General features: G+C 38.9%; 1 protein-coding gene across 1 annotated transcript; it reads left to right on the top strand.

Annotated features, from left to right (window-relative positions):
• The first annotated feature begins 526 nt into the window (after positions 1-526).
• On the top strand, positions 527-16,051 carry diabloa (diablo, IAP-binding mitochondrial protein a). Its single transcript, XM_088639670.1, has 6 exons — positions 527-811; positions 1,783-1,903; positions 4,579-4,704; positions 12,415-12,525; positions 13,203-13,299; positions 14,673-16,051. Exons 1-6 carry the CDS (start codon positions 768-770, stop codon positions 14,903-14,905), a joined length of 732 nt encoding a protein of 243 aa, XP_088495796.1. The 5' UTR covers positions 527-767; the 3' UTR covers positions 14,906-16,051.
• The last annotated feature ends 3,062 nt before the right edge of the window (positions 16,052-19,113 follow it).

Here is a 19,113-nt window from a genome sequence, read left to right as displayed (position 1 = left end):
GGAGTGCATATATATTATTGAAAGACACCAGATCAAATTCCTTGTACACATAATATTTTGGGAAATAAGGTGATTCTGATTTCGGCATCTGTGGGTGTTTGGTAAGGCCTAAGTCATCAGATCTCAGCAATTACTCTAAATATCTGGAATAGGGATAATTAGTAATATTTTACTGAAAGATATGTGTTACATATATACAGGTATGTCCCACTTCAATGTTTGAAGTGGTAGCATCTAATAAATACTTTTTTGTCCTTAACTGATAAAAAAAATGTTTTTATAAATTAATTTCAGTTTAAAAATGAATTTCAATTTCTATTTAAAAAATCGAAGTTTTTGATAATAACACCAAGATTATAACATAAAGCAATGTTGAAGCAAACACTACATTGAGACTAAAACTAAAATTTTGGATAATCTTGCTTCCAGATAGGCAAATCAGTTCTTCAGTCAACAATTACAGCTTATTTCCAGAAGGTGGTACTTTAGCAGGGCTCCGTCCCCGGCCATAGTCAAACATTAACAAGAGGCTTCGCTGGTGATTCGTTACAGTGACTTCGCCGCTTGAGATCAGTTGCAAACATTGCTGAGGAGTAACATGAGCAGCATGTGCAAGTGAAATCGAAGCACGTCAAAAATTTGCCAAATGCTTTATTTTCGTTGCAATCAAATTATATAGGACGCAAATACTCTGTGCCATAGTGGCTTTCTGAGTGAGAGGGAACTTTCTTCATAGTCGGACAAACTTCCTGTGAGTAGAGACAGTCATGGCGGCGTTCAGAAGGGGAGTGCAGTCTGTTGGCTTGTTCAGGTACTGTCCGTAGCCTGGGTTTTGAGCTATAATCGACTGCTTTTTCACGTACGCGCGCAAGTGCAACTTTGAGACATTCAAACTTCTTGTTGTTAAAAACAACAGCAATCGGAAATAAGAAACAACTTCCAGGCTTGCAGGAGCAGTTTTGAGGAGCGAGTAAACAAACAACAGAAAGTAACTTGTGTACTTACTGTACAGTATGTGCTCTAATCGACAATGTGTTGTCCAGTAATGTGGGTTCCCGTATGTATTCGGTGCGAACAGATACATAATCACTAACATCTTCAGCAATAATACCCTTCATTTTCGAGTTGGATGTTAAACAAGGTGCCAAGTATTGTTGTTCGAAGTAATTGAGTTGACAGATTTGTTTATTTTTATCAGGGTTATTAATGTATTTTACATGTTAGTTTGTTCTAAATACTTTCCAGGAGTGCAAAGTCTAAATGTGTTTATAAATCTTGCATTTGCAAAAATTGAAATTCACGATTTTACCTATTCAAAACGTGTGATTTACCATTTTTAGAGAAAAACGGAAACGCTTCGTGTCTAGACACCAAGTCTAGTATAAAAATACACAGAGGAGAGTGGTCACTGCTATATATGCAGACTGTTCTTACTACACAGAGTAACGTCTCTAGATTATAGATTTAAATGACTGTTGTTTTTGCATTAGGATCCATAATTGTTTGGTACAATAAAGTTAAAAAACACCCAAGATTTAAAAGAAAAGTGCAACATTTCAAAGCTTGTCTTAAAATACCTGTGTAGTAGTCCTAGTGAAGCATTGTCCCAAATACAGAAGTGGAGACTAATGTGGTGTATTTAGTACTGAATACAGGAGGTGCTTTTTTAATGGAAATTGGTGGGTGTCTGGTAAACCTGATTACCTAGGGTCTTCTGGGAAATGGCACAGATCATGGGATCAGTGTACATGCATTAGTACCTTTTATGTCCTTTCTTTCCAGGTGCTCTTGGAGCGTGCTCAGTTCTAGCAGACACAGGATTGTTCGGATTCCTCTGCTGCTGAGGAGTAACTTCCTCTCTCTGGGAGCGGGCGGGGGGCTCTGTGCTGTCCCCTTTTCAAAGGTAGAATGGTCCTCACCAATTGCTTTTCTACCTAGTTGAACCCTTAGGCTTCAGGCTTTCTCAATTCTAAGAAAATACAAGAGATGTCTGTATGGAAAGTGTAAGAATATATCTTTTTTTTTTAAAGTTCTGAGCATTTTGCCAAGAGTAAAGACTCTCCATTCCTTAAGCGCAATTCTTTAAGTGAGCAGGTCAGACTGAGTTTCCTGACTTGAAGTAAGGATGTTTCATATGGAGATGTCTGAATGATCTTTGTAATAGTTTTAAAAAGTTATTTGTCTATGGATGCCTTGCTTTTACCGGGCACTTGTTTTGCTTTCAGTACTTGTGGACTTTGCTCTGTTTTCGCTTTGAACTCAAAAAGTAGAAACAGGCTGTTGTTGTTTTTTTAAACTTGCCAGTCTTCACTTTGAAAATATGCACTGTTTAACCCCTCAGCTTCTCATTGGTGTCTGACTTCAAGCTCAGTTAGAATTTTGCTTTTTATTGCACACTTTTGTACATGTTGAAAAGAGACAAGCTAGCTAATGCATAGTACTGTGTAAATGTGTGACCTTTAGATGAATTTCCACAGTAGGTCTTTTTTACAGCTAAGTCTACAATATGTAGTATTTTGTATAGTACAAAACAAGCAGGTAAAATAGTTGCTGTAGTTGACAATAACCACCCCACCAACTGAAAAAGCAATTGTGTATGGGGACTTTTCATTCTTACATCCAGTCCCATCTTCAGCACCGAAGAACACTTGGCCCACAGTGAGATTCCTCCTTTTAGTGAGCTCTTAAAAGATGCTTTTCCTTTTAATAGACCTAGATGTACTATCTGCCTGTAAACTGAGTTCTGCACAGATATTAGAGGCCTTATATCATCAGCCACTGTACTGTACGTCACCCCTCCATTGCACATCTTGAGGAATAGTCTATGGCATTACCAAAGTTACATATACAAAGTAAGATAAATGAACTCCATGCTAATGAGATCACATACAGAAGTAACAGCTATGCCTGTCTGCTAGGATTGACTTTACAGTATGTGCACCAAACCAAAATTAAAGCTATAATCCTGAAACGCTTATTCACTATGTTTACATTTATTTTTGTACACTTAATTGGACTTGAACATTTATCCATAATGTCTTGAAAATATAAAATATATAAATAATACTGTAAACAAGACCAAATCCTTTCCAATTTTAGATATTTCAGATTAGGTTGAACTACACTCTATGAAAAATGATTTTTTTGTTTGATTTACACACAAAAATTTTACATTATTAAAAAAAATAAGCTCAGGGTGAAAGCCACTCTTAAGTGTGTAGAAAGAAAGGTAAACAGTGCACAAAATGTGTTTTCTGTGGATGATGACATGATGTTGAAATGAATTGTTTTTTCCAGAAGGTTCCAAAGGTTCTAGTTTGAAGGTGAATTCACTTTAGTTTTAATGCATACTAGACTTCCCAATGTGCTACTTATTTGCTACTTGTATTTGTACTCCTTTCATATTGGCAAATTGTTGGCGTGAACAAGACTGCAGAAAATATGGGCCTCCAATATTATTCCTCCATTTCCTTTCACCTGAAATTTTCATGGACCAACTACTGTAAATCCAGTTGCTGGCTGCCTAATTTCTGGGCATACTGAAGTTTGGTCAGTGTGGATTTAGTAGGGCATTGCAGTAGTCAATTTGAGAAAAGATTAAAGTATTCATTAACCTTTCAGCAACAGTTAGTGACAACATAGGATGTAGTTGGGCAATATTTCTGAGGTGGAAGAATGATGTTTTGACCATATGTTGCAACTGATCAGCAGTTGTGAAACATACAAATCTAGGTTTAAAGAGAATAGCGAAGTGGTCAGAGAAGCCTAGTTCAAGATAAGAGAAGTGAGCAACAATAGTGATTTGCAATTGCTAAATCCAGGGTGTGTCGTATATTATGAATTGGGCAAAGAACAGACTGGGTTAGATGGTGAAGTTGGAAATCTGGGTGTACAGGTATTGAAATAGGAGAATTCCTAAAATTGACTGATAATAGATGAGGAATTATAGTGACTTTGCTAAATTTGGTAAATCTCTGTGAGAAGAATTGAACTGTGGACTGTACAGAAGGGGGCCACTAGAACATCTGGGGCCCCAGAGGGGTTCCAATCACAAGACTGTGTGACAGGCCACCGAAAATTGTGATCTGAAAATCCTGAACATTTTAAACTGACACTGATTAAGAGATGTAGTTTGTGGTTCATGCAACTGCATTATCACAAAAATGTTACATCAAAGCAATGTTTGATCTAGGATTAAAAACCCTAAATATGAACAGTCTCTTCGCACGTCTATGTTGGATTTCAGCCAGGTAGTCTTTTTGGTTTGCTTGGAAGAATCCACCATAACCTGCTGCTGTCCATTGCAGTTAATTTCAGAATGACAGGGGGGTGCATCTTAAATCATGTAACGTCCACTATGAAATTGTCAAGTTAAATTTGTAGAAATAATGAAAAGTGCCTCTCTAGTGAACCCCGGGTGTTGGGAACTTTGACCCAATAAATCAGCTGTATTATCAATGCTAAGTGACATCATAGTATATTACTGAAATAGTAATTTGCCAACAAATAAGCGGTAAAAACTCTTATTTTGAAGCTGTTTTATTTGTCTATGTCTTTTGTATTTATGTTTCCATCTAGCAAGCTGAGAATCTGTCCCATGAGGCACTGATCAGGCGAGCCTCCTCCTTGGTGACGGACAGTGCCAACACCTATCTCTCCCAAACTACCCTTGCCTTAGTCGACGCCCTGGCACAGTACGCTAAGGTGAGGAATGTAACTCATTGCAGAAGGGAAGTGGGGTTTTCAGGAATCCAACAAAACTGTTCTCTAGCATGTGCGAATTACTGTGACTTCTCATCTGCTTTACATAAATGCTTTATCACAGTGGTTCTCAAACTTTTTGGACCAAGTACCACCCCTAATCCAACCAAAGCATCCAAGTACCACCTACAAGTCATCATCTCATAGGAACCCCAGAAATTCTCAATGACCAACATGAGCGCGCTTGCACACACACTCACACATACATATAATAAATATTATAATAATAAACTTTATTTGATATAGCGCCTTTAAAGGTGGCTTCTCAAAGTGTTTTACAGAAAAAAAAAACATTAACAACAACTAATAAAAAAGCACCATTTCAGTGAGAGAGGTGAGCCTGTTTAGTTGAGCAAAGCAGATGTGAATTAATTTTTCGAGCCTTGATACAATTCACAACAGAGTCTAACAGATATTAAATCGTCAGGCATTTTCTTGACGGCAAAGGTCTCGCGGTGGATGTTGTAATGCGTACATTAATTTCTGGAGCAACCTCTCTAATTCGTGCAACTACACCGTTATGTCGGCTTGTCATTGCTCTAGCACCGTCTGTACAAACTCAGACGCATTTTATCCAGTCGAGGCCATTCTCTTCGATAAATTCATTCAGAAGCTGAAATATGTGCTCTCCTGTAGTTCCTGTTGGTAGCGGTTTACAGAACAGAAAGTCTTCATGGGACATGCCCTCAAACTCGTATCTAACGTAAACGAGCAAATTGGCCAAATCAACTACAGACTCATCTAATTGCAGTGAAAAACATCTGCTCATCTTAACGCGCTCTATCAGTGTACTTTTGATATAATCCTTCATTTCAATAATTCTATGAATGACTGTGTCTTTCAGGGGGAGGGGGGCAGCAGGTCGAGCTGTTTAGCAGCCTTTTCTCTACACATAATACTTGTCAGCTCTTTTGCCAACGGTAAATAAGGTTCTTCAAAAATAGTGTAGCTTACCTGCTTTAGCAATCCGCAAGCTTGCATTTTTCCGCGTTTCCGTTTTTTATTTCCGTATTTATTTAAAGTTTTTATTTCATGCGCATGGGAGCGAAACACAGAGACGCTCAGTGTATTTTTCTCAAATTAGAACAGTTCTTAAATATTTTTCTGTTATCACGCTTTCGTGTGCTCACAAGATTACCTGCGTTCGTAGCACGTATTTCTATGCATTCCTGTGTTTACAACGTTGGCATAGTTCCAAAATCATGCACATTCTCCTTTCTCCCTATTTGCTGGAGATACAGTAGCTTTTTTTAAATACAGTTGGTCACTTGCATCCGTAGCACGCATTCCCTATAGAGTGGTATAGAATTACAGAGTATCTCTTGTGTCCACTGAAGTATTAGCGCGCACTGTATAGTAGTACGTATGCTGCGTATTCGACACGTATTAAAATACAAAATATGAAAACCCGTCCCGATTTTTCAGCGCACACGACACAGTTCCAGGGTCATTTGGCGTACCACTTGGCGGCACTCCACGTACCACTGCCGGTACGCGTACCACAGTTTGAGAACCACTGCTTTATCAGATTCCCATGGCATCACCCTAAATTATTTCTAATAGAGTGAAGTCAGTGGCCTCCTCTGTGCCTGTTGGTGTTATGTGCAGTGAGAGAGCGAGTAAATCCCTCCCAAAGGCAATCCCATCATGCACATCATGCACCCTCATCTTTTCTGCCAGAGTATTTTAGCTGAACTTGTTATTGAAGTGCTCTAGTCATTAATGATTAATTCTATTTATAATTAACAGTTTTTGACACAATGTTCTGAGTGGAAATGAATTGTGAAAGCTAGTATTTGACTTTCTCCACATTACACTGTATAGCAGTTTTTTAGTTTCTGTCAGATGTTAACTTTCAGAAACCATTAAATGGCTCTTCAAGAAACATAGTAAGAGGCAGTTCTTTTGTCTGTTACTTCAAGCCATTCTTGCCTGAATTTTTGTTTTTGGGTAATGAGAAGTAACACTCGCTCATATATTGTAGGAATGATGACATTGATAGAGAACTTACTCAGGTTCTTGTTGTTGTAGATCAGTATTTACCGGCAGCTGCAGTTAAAAGTCCAGGCAGAGATCTTTTTGCACCCATGTGATGTTATTAGGTTGTCAAATTCTTTTAATACAAGGTTTAATGCGATATATGATAAAGGACTGAATGATGATTCAGTTTCAAATGTACAAATTCCAAGTGTAGTGAAAAACTCTTCATTTCATTTCTGTGTGGAGAAACTCAAAAGAAGCAATTCCATTTTTTATTCTCACAAAAGACAGCTTTGCAGAGTGTGCACCTTGACTGTGGCCAAGGTTCATTTGTTTTGGTGGCAGACAGTTAACATTTGGCTCTTTTAGATGAACTCTGGCCTGTGTTCAACTCCATTCTGCAGTCAAATGTCTTTAGACATGAGTTCATAATACTAACCAGACCAGAAGCCCAGATTAATGTCCTGACAAGCCAGAAAGAGTTAAATTCCCATTAGCATTTCTGCACATTTTCTGTATTACTTTCTTCATTGAAGTTTTCTTTTTCCAGTTCACATATACCACCACACACATATACCAGATGCCTCATTTACACGTCCGATACAGAACTGAAACTGCTGGACTGTACTGGCCTTATGTCTTAACTTCTTGCTGTTGATAGCAAACTCTTTGGTGCTTGTCCTTCCGATAAATTCAGAATTGATTATAATGGAAATGGGGTTAATGGGGACCAGGAGGACATAAATGTTCCCTGGAAGGAGTTAAGTATCGCACATTCTCTGTAAGGATCAATGTGTTTAAACTATAATAAAACCATAACACAATGACATCAGTGTACAGTAGTGTAAAATCATGTTGTCTGTGTATATACTGAATGATTACTGTAATAACCCATTAAGTTGAGCACTTAAATATATTTTAACTTTGAAACATTTTAAAAACACAAGATAGCATATCCAGCATGTTAAGTACACATGAAGATGAAAGGAACACAAACCAAAATACTTTTCAATTCAACTTTAATGTACAGTATAATACTTCATATAGTTACATTAAATACTGTACATATGATAAATAAGTGTATCTAATACTGCAGAGACTACTAGCAACAGTATGCTTGTGCGTCTTGGTTCGCTGAACTTTTTAGGGTGCTTTGCATTCATAATATCAGGGCATAGAAAAGTCTTAAGAAATACAAACATCTGAAATAATCAGTTATAAAACAAAGTATAAATATGTACCAGTAATGCTTTTGATAAAATACAAAGCAATTCTGCAGTGATTTAACTAAAAATTGTGCCTTTTTTTCACTTTGGACATTTACTGTATGTCTGGGAATTTTTACATCCTTGGTCATCAAAAATCTGGCATAAGAGCATAGATTTGCAAGAATTCGTTGCATGTTTTTCTTAAAGTAGCTCTCCAAGATAACCAGGACATAAGTCATCTGCTGGTTGCCTTGCAGATAACGGTAGATAATGCTGTTATCTGAATAGAATAACATTGTTCGTTTACTGATCTATATAGAGTTGTCCTTGTATCTCCTGCCCATGTCTTGACAAAAGAATTGCAATCCCTCACTCTGCACCTCAGTGTTTTCAGGTGCTGTTCATTGTGGTTTCCATTCCATTAAGTTTTGCTTTTCCTCAGTTCTCCCTTCTTCCTAGGGAGAGGAAGGCTGTGCATAGACATGTATATCCTTCCTCTGAACAGGCTGGGATTGTTCAAGCCCAGAGAGGATTTCCAGTTCCTCCAACAGCAGTGTCCTGAGTCACCAAAGTGGGGCAATGGTCTGGAACTTTTGGTCCAGTGGGAAAAACGACACCTACTGGTCTACCAACACTACTTACACAGCAGCGACCACATTCTCCATAAAAGTCTCAGTAAGGTCTCCAGTAATGACTAAGTACAGCCTTATTGAGCTTCAGAGATCAAACAAAATCAGACTATGAGACTGTAACATTGCTGTTATATCTCAGCCCTGAAAGTTGAATGTTCTACTAAAATGCTAAAATGTTGTGTTAGCCAGTGGTTTACATCTCCCTCCGCAACAGAAATTCTGTAACTTCTGGATAGCCTTCTGGATGTCAATTTTATCTGTCCATTTAAATAATTTCAAATTTCAATGTTGCACAATCCTTCATAGCTCAGAACAAAGGATGTTTAAAAAATCCTTTTCCATCAGCATGAATCAACTCATTTGTGCTGTAAAATGTGGAGAGTGTTGCAAAATCAAGTCCTGTCACAGACGTGTCAAACACACTGGTAGATGCTGGGCAGCTCTGAGGCCTCTGTGGTTCTAGTTTGATAGCATTTACACTGTCACCACTAGAACATCTCACTTCTAGACAGAAACCGATTAGTCCTCTTGGGACCACCTGTGAATAACTAGTTATTACATAGTAGATTAAATCTGCCATGTATCATCAATCATTATTATCCACTGTTTTACAATGGCCAGGCTTTGACATTTGTCCTCACTTACTCCTCTGTATGCTGATGCAGCAAATAAGGAAAGTTTTTCACATTTCAATACAGACCTTGGATGTAATCTGCAATTTGTGTTCTGTTGCCCTAAGTTATTAATTTCATTGTTTTATTTCTAGGATTTTTAAAGCAAAAGGCAAGGAAGGATATGTATTTATGGGTATGTGGGGATTTCATCAGCGTCTTGGGATTAATTTTTGTTGGCATAGATAGAGAGCACAAGGTTCTTGATGGGTCAAAAGAGCCTTGATTGCCCTAAAACATTATTACAAGTGTGAACTTTGCCATTTTTCAAAATAAGAGTGCCTTGTGGTTGAATTAACTCCCCAGACACAGTCGGTGCTTAAGAAGAAGTAAATTGGCCAAGAATAACATTACATATGAAGTATTTTTCAATTTTACAATAATTCAAATAAATTCTAGTCAATTTCTGTACACGTATGTAAATAATGTAACTTGGGTACAAGCCAATATAAAAATACAGTAATTGACTGTTTCTGTTGTGTGTTATTTACAACTTTACAACTTCAGGTAATTTTTCTGTCGCCCCTTATCAAGAGACAGAGATCTGTTCTGGCATCAATGTTGTCTCAATTGCTTGACAGAAGGGGATAAGATCTTTTCAGAGCTGGATGTGATCTGATTAGGATAAAATTCATAGAGCCTTATTGGCATGATTGAGCACTAACAATTAGCAAAACATTTACAAACATTTAAGAACAATACAAATATTTGAAAAGCTCGCTGTCTGTTTCTCAGGCTGTGACAGGATATCCCAGGCTGTCCTCCCCCTCCCCCAGTATAATGTTCTGATTTCTGGTCAGTCTGGGACTGGATTTGTTGTTTTAGGGAAGAATGTTTCTCTAATCCCACAGTCTCTACTGCAGTGTAGCAGAAAGTGTCCCTGTCTCTGCCTCTCCTTGTTGGCAGAGGGAGTACGGCCTGTCTTCTCTGGATTACCAGGTCTACCCGTGTTGCCCAGTTTTTTTTGGCCAGGCTGTGGATACTGAGCCTGTCCTTTGTAAGGGTCTGCCACTCCTTTTTGTACACAAGCAGTGTCCCATTGAGTTGAGACCCCAAACGCCTGACAGCTTCTGAGGCTGAAATTTCCCAGGTCTGACCAGCCAAATTCATGTGACCAGTAGTGTATTTAAAAGACAGACTGTAAAAGAGGATTAACAGAGTAGCAGAGAGGTAGGTAGGAGAGAAGGACAGGTGAGTGAATACCCTGATACTACAGATAGTCTTCACTATTGGGATTCCTCATTAACAAAACAGGTATCGGGCACTGAAGAGACTTTAGTGTAATCTAATGTAGACTAAAGAGCTGCATTATTCCATATCTGTAGAAGTATTACATTTCCCTTTGTATATCTGCCAAGTGGATTTTGGCACTCTTTCTTTTATTTAGATAATAATAATAATAATTGCTTACACTTATATAGCGCTTTTTCTGGACACTCCACTCAAAGCGCTTTACAGGTAATGGGGACTCCCCTCCACCACCACCAATGTGCAGCATCCACCTGGATGATGCGACGGCAGCCATAGTGCGCCAGAACGCTCACCACACATCAGCTATCAGTGGGGAGGAGAGCAGAGTAATGAAGCCAATTCACAGAGGGGGATTGTTAGGAGGCCATGATTGATCAGCCGATGGGGAAATTTGGCCAGGATGCCGGGGTTACACCCCTACTCTTTTCGAGAAACACCCTGGGATTTTTAATGACCACAGAGAGTCAGGACCTCGGTTTTACGTCTCATCCGAAGGACGGCAAGATGTTATTTGAGGGGGCAAAGATTCTCTTTTAGTATTTTAAAATTTGGCTTTATCTACAGAGGTCGATACAGAGGTATTTTATGACACAGCTTACCTTATGTGGATTGTGTGTGTGAAAATTTTGAGCGTCAGTTGACAGTTGTGAGTACTTTAGTGGGGAACATTGGATGCATTGCTTTGAGCTCAGAAAAGTACTCCACATACACATATATTAAAATATAATATACATGTATGAATGCATTAGTTTTAGCACACTCTTTTTAACCTATTGCCTATTTATAAAAAGCAGAATTGTTTACAGAAAATTAATGACATCACATAATCTCTCTTGATGTTTCCTGACAAGTGGGGAAGTTGTATTATCTAACTTAATTTGCTCATAGTAAGGCAAGTCCCAGGGCTGATTGATATTTGTTATTATTATTTAACTGCTATGTGCTCCATAGCATCACTGCATTCTCATTGCACTATTTCTTATTTGAGGCCTAATAATTTAAACACAAAGGGATGCTTAATTGTTATTTTAAAAGAAGATTTATAAATATGTATTGCAATAATGTATGCATCCACCTACAACGCACACCTTTCCTGTGTCGTTAAAACATAACGACTGTGGTTTGGGACTGGTGTGTGAAAACTCATTATCTGCAGTGATGATTCCTGGATAGTTTTCTTAGAACTTTATATCTCTTGGGAAGCCGACTGGATGGCGTCCGCCTCCTTTTGTTGTGGTTTATCTTAGCTTAGCTTTAAATGTGAATGCAGCTGAACTCCTCCAGGAGTGTAGTGAGGCTTTAATCCTCCCGACGATAGCACTTTCAGGGAGCGTAAAGCTTGACAAGATTGTACTGGTAGACAAATCAAGCATAATATAGTCAGAAAGAGCAGTCATCATACATAAATAAGACATCTGTTCAATTTTGTAATACCTGTTAAAGATGCAAGATTACAGCATAAAGTAACATTCAAATCTATTTATTATGGTCAGGAATTAGATGTTAATGTGTTGTTTGAAGCTTAACATTCCAAATTAGTGAATTGGTTTGTGCTGTACTTTACCTAAAACTATTTGCATATTTCATGTCACTGAAATCTAAGGAATGTTAATTGGCAAGCATTTGACGTCCAGTCACGTCAGTTGTTGTGTTGGCCACTGATCCTGTTTTGTGTTAATAAGCAGACAGCTGTTGCATTTAAAAGAACAACAGAGGTGGAGATAAGTGTCGCATCCATGTGTTATCAATGGGCTAGGGGTACTTGGAAGAGCCAATTCTTTGCAGTGTGTTTTTCTGCTGCTCTCTATTGGTAGTTCTCCGCAATGAATTCCTGAAAGCCCAGGGCAGTCTGTACTGCTAATGGAGCAATCCCTCACTCTGGTGTTGACGCAGGCTTGTCTGTCTCTGCAGGCAGTGCACACGCTGATTGCCCTGCAGAAGCGCTACATGAACTCAATTGGTAAACTCACCCCTGCGGAGGAGGATGCCATCTGGCAGGTTATAATTGGAGCTCGTGTGGAGGTAGGCTTTGCGTTCCTTTCTGTCAGCCTCGTCTGAGGGTAAAGAATTCATTGCTGGTGTCCATCGACAGATTCTCTTTGCAGTTGAATTTCAAGTCTAAATATTGTCACCACTTTGTTTTGAAGAAGCCCAGCCCATTGGCCTATTCCTTAATATGTGCTCAGAAGGATTCCACATTGTTCAATTACTACTTACTGTGTTCAGAATTTCCAAAAAAACAGTTTTTAATGTGTTTATTCAGAGTGTACAGGCAAGTTCGGTAGTACATTGGGCCTCATACAAATCTTGAGTTGATTCCCTGTCATCTTTGGGGAGACCCTGAGTCATGCTGGAATAGATAAATTATGTTGGTAGATTTCTAAGCAAAAAAACACCTTGATTCAAAGAGAAGTAAGCAATGAAATTCTTTAAGCTCTTCCGCAGTGATCCACTAAAAGCGGAGTGACAATTGATATTGTTTAGATTGTTAAGTCCAAATTTTTTTATTATTTATATTTTACAATAAAGGTGCCTCATATCTTGCAGGTCATATATGGGGAAAAAACTACTGGTTTTGATTTTTTGTTCACTGACAAGGCAAAAAAAATGTTTTGCCTCCCATTTCTTCAGCCATGGCTGATTTCTATCTCTCAATGTGATAGAGCATCTCAGGTTGTCATTTTGTCTCCTCTGTGCAGATGAACGACAAGTTGGACACATGCAGACACTTTGAATCAAACTGGATGAATGCAATAAACCTGTCAGAGCTGGCTGCTGAGGCTGCCTATAATGCAGGTGTGCTTTGATTTGGGTTTTCATAATGGTACTCCTTTAATGTGACAGTGCGCAGGCTGTATGGACCAGTGCTCTACTGTATGTATAGATGTCTCGATTGTTGTTTTCCGTAAGCCCTCTCGAACTAAGCACTCAAAAACAGTGAGCAACAATCAAAATTGTAAGGGGGTTAACATTCATATGGCCAGATTCAAATTCAGGAACTTAGGAGTCAAGAATGAAATCACATTCACTACAATGATATTTACCTTCGGTGGGTGGGGATTTATCTTTGAAAACAGGAGGTGGAACTGGTTAACTGGGGGGTAATAAAAACAAGATAAGATAACTTTATACAATTTCTTGCATTAGGAATTTGTCCACAGACGGGAGAGAGAAGCTGGGGGTCAGAGCACAGGGTCAGCCATTTATATGGCGCCCTTGGAGCAGCTGGGGTTAAGGGTTAATCCCCTGCCAGCTGTGGGATTTGAACCACCAACCTTCCAGCCACAAGCGCAGATCCTTAGCCACAGTGCCACCGCTCTGCCCAGCTAAAATACATAAAATATGTATTTTAGCCATTTAAAAGCAATGAAATATAAATAAATGAAAGTGAGATATTTAATGGAAATTACATTTCCATGTTATTTTTCCTTCTATTATTATACCTACAAGCAATAAGGATTTCTGTTGGCGTTTTTCCCATCTGTACTCAGACTCAGGATCAGATGTCTGAATAGTGCTAAATTGAGTGTGACATCACTGACAGTGTAGAGAGTTTCCTCTTACATGTTTTACACAGTAAATAGTGGTACTTCCTTATTTTTTTAGATTACTGATTATATAATCATTATATTAAGCAAGTTGGGTTTTTTTCCATTGAAGACCAAAAGAATCCTTTGCAGATTACTAAATTCCCATTATGATTTTTTTCCTTAAGCATTTTTTAAATAACTTTTTTTCAATTTTGGTTGTACAGAGTAAAAGAAAACGAAGCCTTGCTCTAACATAAAAAGAAGGAAACAAATTCTAAGCACAAAAGTGGATTAACGAGTTTTAAAATAGTCTTGTAGTCTGTAAAATACGTTGCTGTCTTAAGGTATCAGAAACAGTTGACAGCAGAATTAAAAGACATCTCTCTCCAGCTAAAGGTTCTTTGAAACTGATATCATATTATAGCACTGTCCAAGTGACAGTGGTTTTCTGTTGCTAATAAGTGTTACGTGTCTTCTTGGCACGTAAATGGTCCCACACTTAATTTGTAATGATCCATCTCATTGACAGGTGGAACTCACACAGGCCACAGTGGTTTGTTTTCTTTTGTTCCACCGTGTAAAGGGAAGGACAGGGTGGCTGTCAGCGCTCAAGCGTCATGTTTATGGTTGGTCTTTCAGGAGCAGACCAGGCCTCTGTCACGGCACGCACCAATCTGAACGTGGCCCAGACGCAGGTAGAAGAAATGAAGCGGCTTTCTTCGGAGGCTGAGAAGCAGCTGGCTGAAGTGAAGGTGGAGGAGATCCAGAGAACTGCGGCGCAAGCTGCAGCCACCAGAGCCTTTGAGAAAGCTGGGAAAGGAGATGCCCTTTCAGAGGATGATGTTCCCGAGGCCTACCTCCGAGAAGACTAGCCTAGCATTTCAGTAATGGAGTGCATTGGCCTGACCAGTGTAGGGCCTATATATCTCCTATTTGCTGGATAGACAAATCACAAAAGCTTAATTGCAAATGTAAGCAAGATAAATATTCAGCTGGATGTGACTATGAACCTTTTTCAGTTGAAAAACAGCTTAAATCCAAAAGCAAATTGTGAATGTTGAAATTAATACTTTTGTCTCGGCACAAAAGTAAATTGCACCCAACATAAAGCAGTTTGCTTTTCTTAACCTGTGTAGTTCACCCAAAGTGTCTGCTTAGTGTTTAAGGACTAGGACTTTAATCTCTGGCACGACAGTTACGTGGTTGTAAAAGAGATTTTGCATTTCTGGAAATGGTAATGTTTCACAAGGTTAATAAAATGGACCCTAAAGTATTGTTGGGGAAATGGTTATACTTATGTGTTTTGGGGAAAGAAAGGTATTTCTTCTTAAAGATTTCATCGGGTTGTGGTGAGTTCCATGAAGTGGACACAGACAGCCTACACTGGAAACACCTCTGTGCACATAGTGATTCACTGTCTTTCCTCTGGGAAGTGCCTGGCCGAAGGAAACAGGGCGATAGAAACAATGTGCATCCTTTAATTGAGGAAAGGGTCTGTTCAGAAAGCTTTAAACTAGTGGAGCATAGTCAATTCTGATATAGTATGCAGAAGATGAAAAAACGTCATGGTAATGCTACTGTATGTCATGAAAATTATCTGCTTGTGGAAAGGAGGCTAATCTTTCTGTGATTGTAATTTTTTTTTTATCTGTGAAAAAGTGGTCCATAACCACTTGTAAAATGTGAAGTTTCTGTTTGGAAGTCAAATAACAATTGTTTCTTTTTTGGGTGTGAGTTATATTTTATTTACAATTGTGTTGGGAGTTGGTTTAAGCCAAGGTGTTATACTGTGGTGTAATTGAATAGTTAGAAACATTTACATGTGTGAAGAATAAAGTCATGTCTCACGTCTGTATTTCATTTCCCGGCTCCAGGCACTTCTCTACATTCCTGTGGTAAAAGACTCGGAACTTGAGTTTTTCACATTTTACTAAAACATGATCTCATCACTAGGAAATCTGTTTTTTTTTCATTTTTAAACTTTTTTTCTGAAAAAAATAAAGTGGAGTTGAAATTTTTTTGCACTTTCTTTGGTTTCGTATGGAGTACTGTTTAATGATTTGATTTGAGAATTGCAAGAACATTAAGTCCAGTTTTAAATGCACATACGAGAAGGTTAGAAATACAGTGGTTCATTTGGTGTGCATTGGTTGATTATTAGATGATCCATCTAGAAACCTCTTCTAGCTTTGTCTTGAAACATCCCAGGAGTGAACTTCAAGAACATGGGTAGGTCTAAATGTTCTTGTTCTCCATGTCTTGAAATGCCTCCCAGTTTTAGTCCTGACTTTTGTTCACAATTTTTCCTTCCTTACTCATTGTTAAGCCTGAATTAGCCCTGTGTTGTGAGGATTTTGTATGAAGTCCACACTGTTTTCATTGTTCGATAAGCTCCTGCCACTGATCCAGGATTCCTGTGTTTTCGCTGTGAGTCAGGAGAATGGAGTGAGTTAGTGCACTGGGCAATTTGCTTACATTTTTTGTAAGCGATGTGAAATCTAATAGTTTCACAGTTTAAAGCAAAGCTCTAGTTTGGAAATTACAATTGGGAGAGCATCAGAAGATTTTGGAATGAGAAAGGTCAGGCTGGGTGAGGCCTATACTACAAGTGAGACCGCTTTATCCAATACAGGGTTGCAGGAGAGCCAGAGCTTATCCCATCTTGCAATGGGTGCAATCCTGGCCAGGACAGGCTGTCGGTAGTTCACAGGGCACACACTCACACCAGGGCCAATTTTACACAAACCAGGTTTTGCACTGGGTAGAAATGAGCATTTGAAGGAATCCAAACTCAAACATGGGACAAACATCCAAACTGCATGCAAATGGCACCCCGGGAATTGAACCCAAGACCCCTGTGCTGTATGGCAGCAATGCTAACCACTGAGCCAGCACTGCCCGTGTTAATTGTGCAAATTCCCAACACACTGAAATGTGCAGATTCCTTTCATTTTCATTACTTTCCATTTTAGTAAGTTGGCATGAAATGACCTACAGGTGCATATTTTTCTTTTTGAAGCTTTGTTTTTAGTGATGGCTTTCATACAAGGAGGTGTAAATGAGGCTTAAAAGACTATTTACCTACAAGAGGACAGCAATGACATTGGTGTTTAAGCCCTGCAGCCCCGTGCTCTGTCCTTGTACAATGCACAGCACTTCAATTTGGCAAAAGCCCACCAGTACCTTTCTGTAAACTAGGCACACCCCCAAGGTCATAGGCCACAAGCTACTTACGTCAGTCAGATGTGAAAATCCTTCGACAGCCAGAAGTCAACAAATCAAAGAACAAAGCTGTTTTCTACCACAGACTGATGAACTATTTACAAAAGGGGAAGAGAGACACATTTTATTTTGCTACATTTTATCTAAATGAGTGCAATGCAGTTAAACTAAAAAAACTGACTTTATTAAGAATGCCCTATAAGGATGGCTGTTTTAGTCACCAGAACACTTGTTTCTGTTGATCTGAAACCTGAATGTTTAGTTTGAGCCAAAGCATTCCTTTTAAAGGCATATCAAATGCTTCAACCATTACAGAATAGTGTAAATGTATGTGCGTCTTATTATTAATGGACATCTGCTTGAAAATAAATGTGTCCTTCCATTTATGTAATTAATAAATAATGCTGTGGTGTAGATTTGATCCGACTGGATATTGTTTCTGGGAATTGGGAAATCTTTGCCAACAGACAAAAACTTGAAAGCCTTTTAGTTGGAAGATGTGTTTTCAAACTGTTCTTTTAATGCTGTAGACTAGATTAAAGATGAATATGCTACGCTGCTACGCTAATTGCTTTAAGTGCCAGTGACAGCTCTTGCAGTAGCTCAGGCTGATTGAAAGTGGTTACTAAGATGGTAAAGACAGATGTTCCAATGTCTGGCTGTGTTAAGTTTGATCAGACCAGTATGAGAACAACCATTAATGCCACCAATTGTGAACACGGTCTAAGTGATGAGACATCATGGTTGGGTTGACAGACTACATTGCAGTTGCCAGTCATGGAATTTTACAGATAAATGGAAGAATCCATTGTTCTGCAGGACTGGAAAATGAACAATGCACATGCATTATGATGGCCTCAACTTGAAAGACAGTCCTTTAAATTTACACACCCGTGTTTGCTGTACACCTGTCATCAATTCAGAAAGAGAAACAAAAATCACACAACAGCATATTCCTTAATCATTAATTTTGCTTGAAATTGCCATCAAGTGACCTCAAGCTGCATTGCATGATTTCACTTACCAGGATGTCATTGGGTTTTCAGTACAATGATAAAGTCAACAGATCTTTAGTAATATTGCAAAAGCTGCTCAGGCCACAGTTGCTTTCCTTTTTATTTCAGTTATCTGGTGTTCTGTTGATGATATTATTTCCAATGCGGAAATTTTTTACTCGCTTTGGAAAAGTGTATTTGTTAAACAGTATCTATCTGAAGGTTTTTTTTCACGTGCTTTCATACCAGCGTCACATGACAAAACTTCTTTGCCTCAATTTCCACAAGTGTGTTTATATGACAGGAAATGTTCCATTGTGTCGAAAAGACACTTGAGTGACCAAACGTCATCCAATTCAGGTTCGGATGCTACCTGGAGAAGTGTTGTGATTGCTCCCGTCTTCCTTTTTGCCATTTTCAGGTTTCCTGAGATTTTTGTTTTTATTGCAACTTTATCCTCCAGGTCAGTTTTGTTTATTTTTACTCCAGCTCCTCTTGGCCGTGTCCACCCGCTGTGCTTTTGTCTGACAGACACTTGAGATAATCTGAGCTTTCACTCCATCCTCAGCACCTCTTCAGGACTGACAAAGCACAACGGCTTCCTCCACAACCTCATCTCCTGCCACTCCCACACCCTAGTCTCCTCCATGCCTCCTGTTGCTCTGTCACTCTGTCATCAGCTGATCCGGCCCCGAGAGAAAACGTCAGATCACCCACAGATTACTCACAGACACACACCGATGCTCCGGTTTACTTTCAGCTTGAGAAAGGCCAGGAATCAGTGGGGTTCTTTGTTTCCTGAGGGTTCTTGAAGGTGCACCTGGCTTTAAAGCTATAATCAAGTAGAGTTCAATTCCTTGCTG

Source organism: Lepisosteus platostomus, chromosome 7 (genome assembly GCF_059453375.1).
Source record: "Lepisosteus platostomus isolate fLepPlt1 chromosome 7, fLepPlt1.hap1, whole genome shotgun sequence".
Taxonomy (NCBI): domain Eukaryota; kingdom Metazoa; phylum Chordata; class Actinopteri; order Semionotiformes; family Lepisosteidae; genus Lepisosteus; species Lepisosteus platostomus.
The sequence above is the reverse complement of the archived record's forward strand: the minus strand, read 5'-3'. Positions and strand labels throughout refer to the sequence as shown.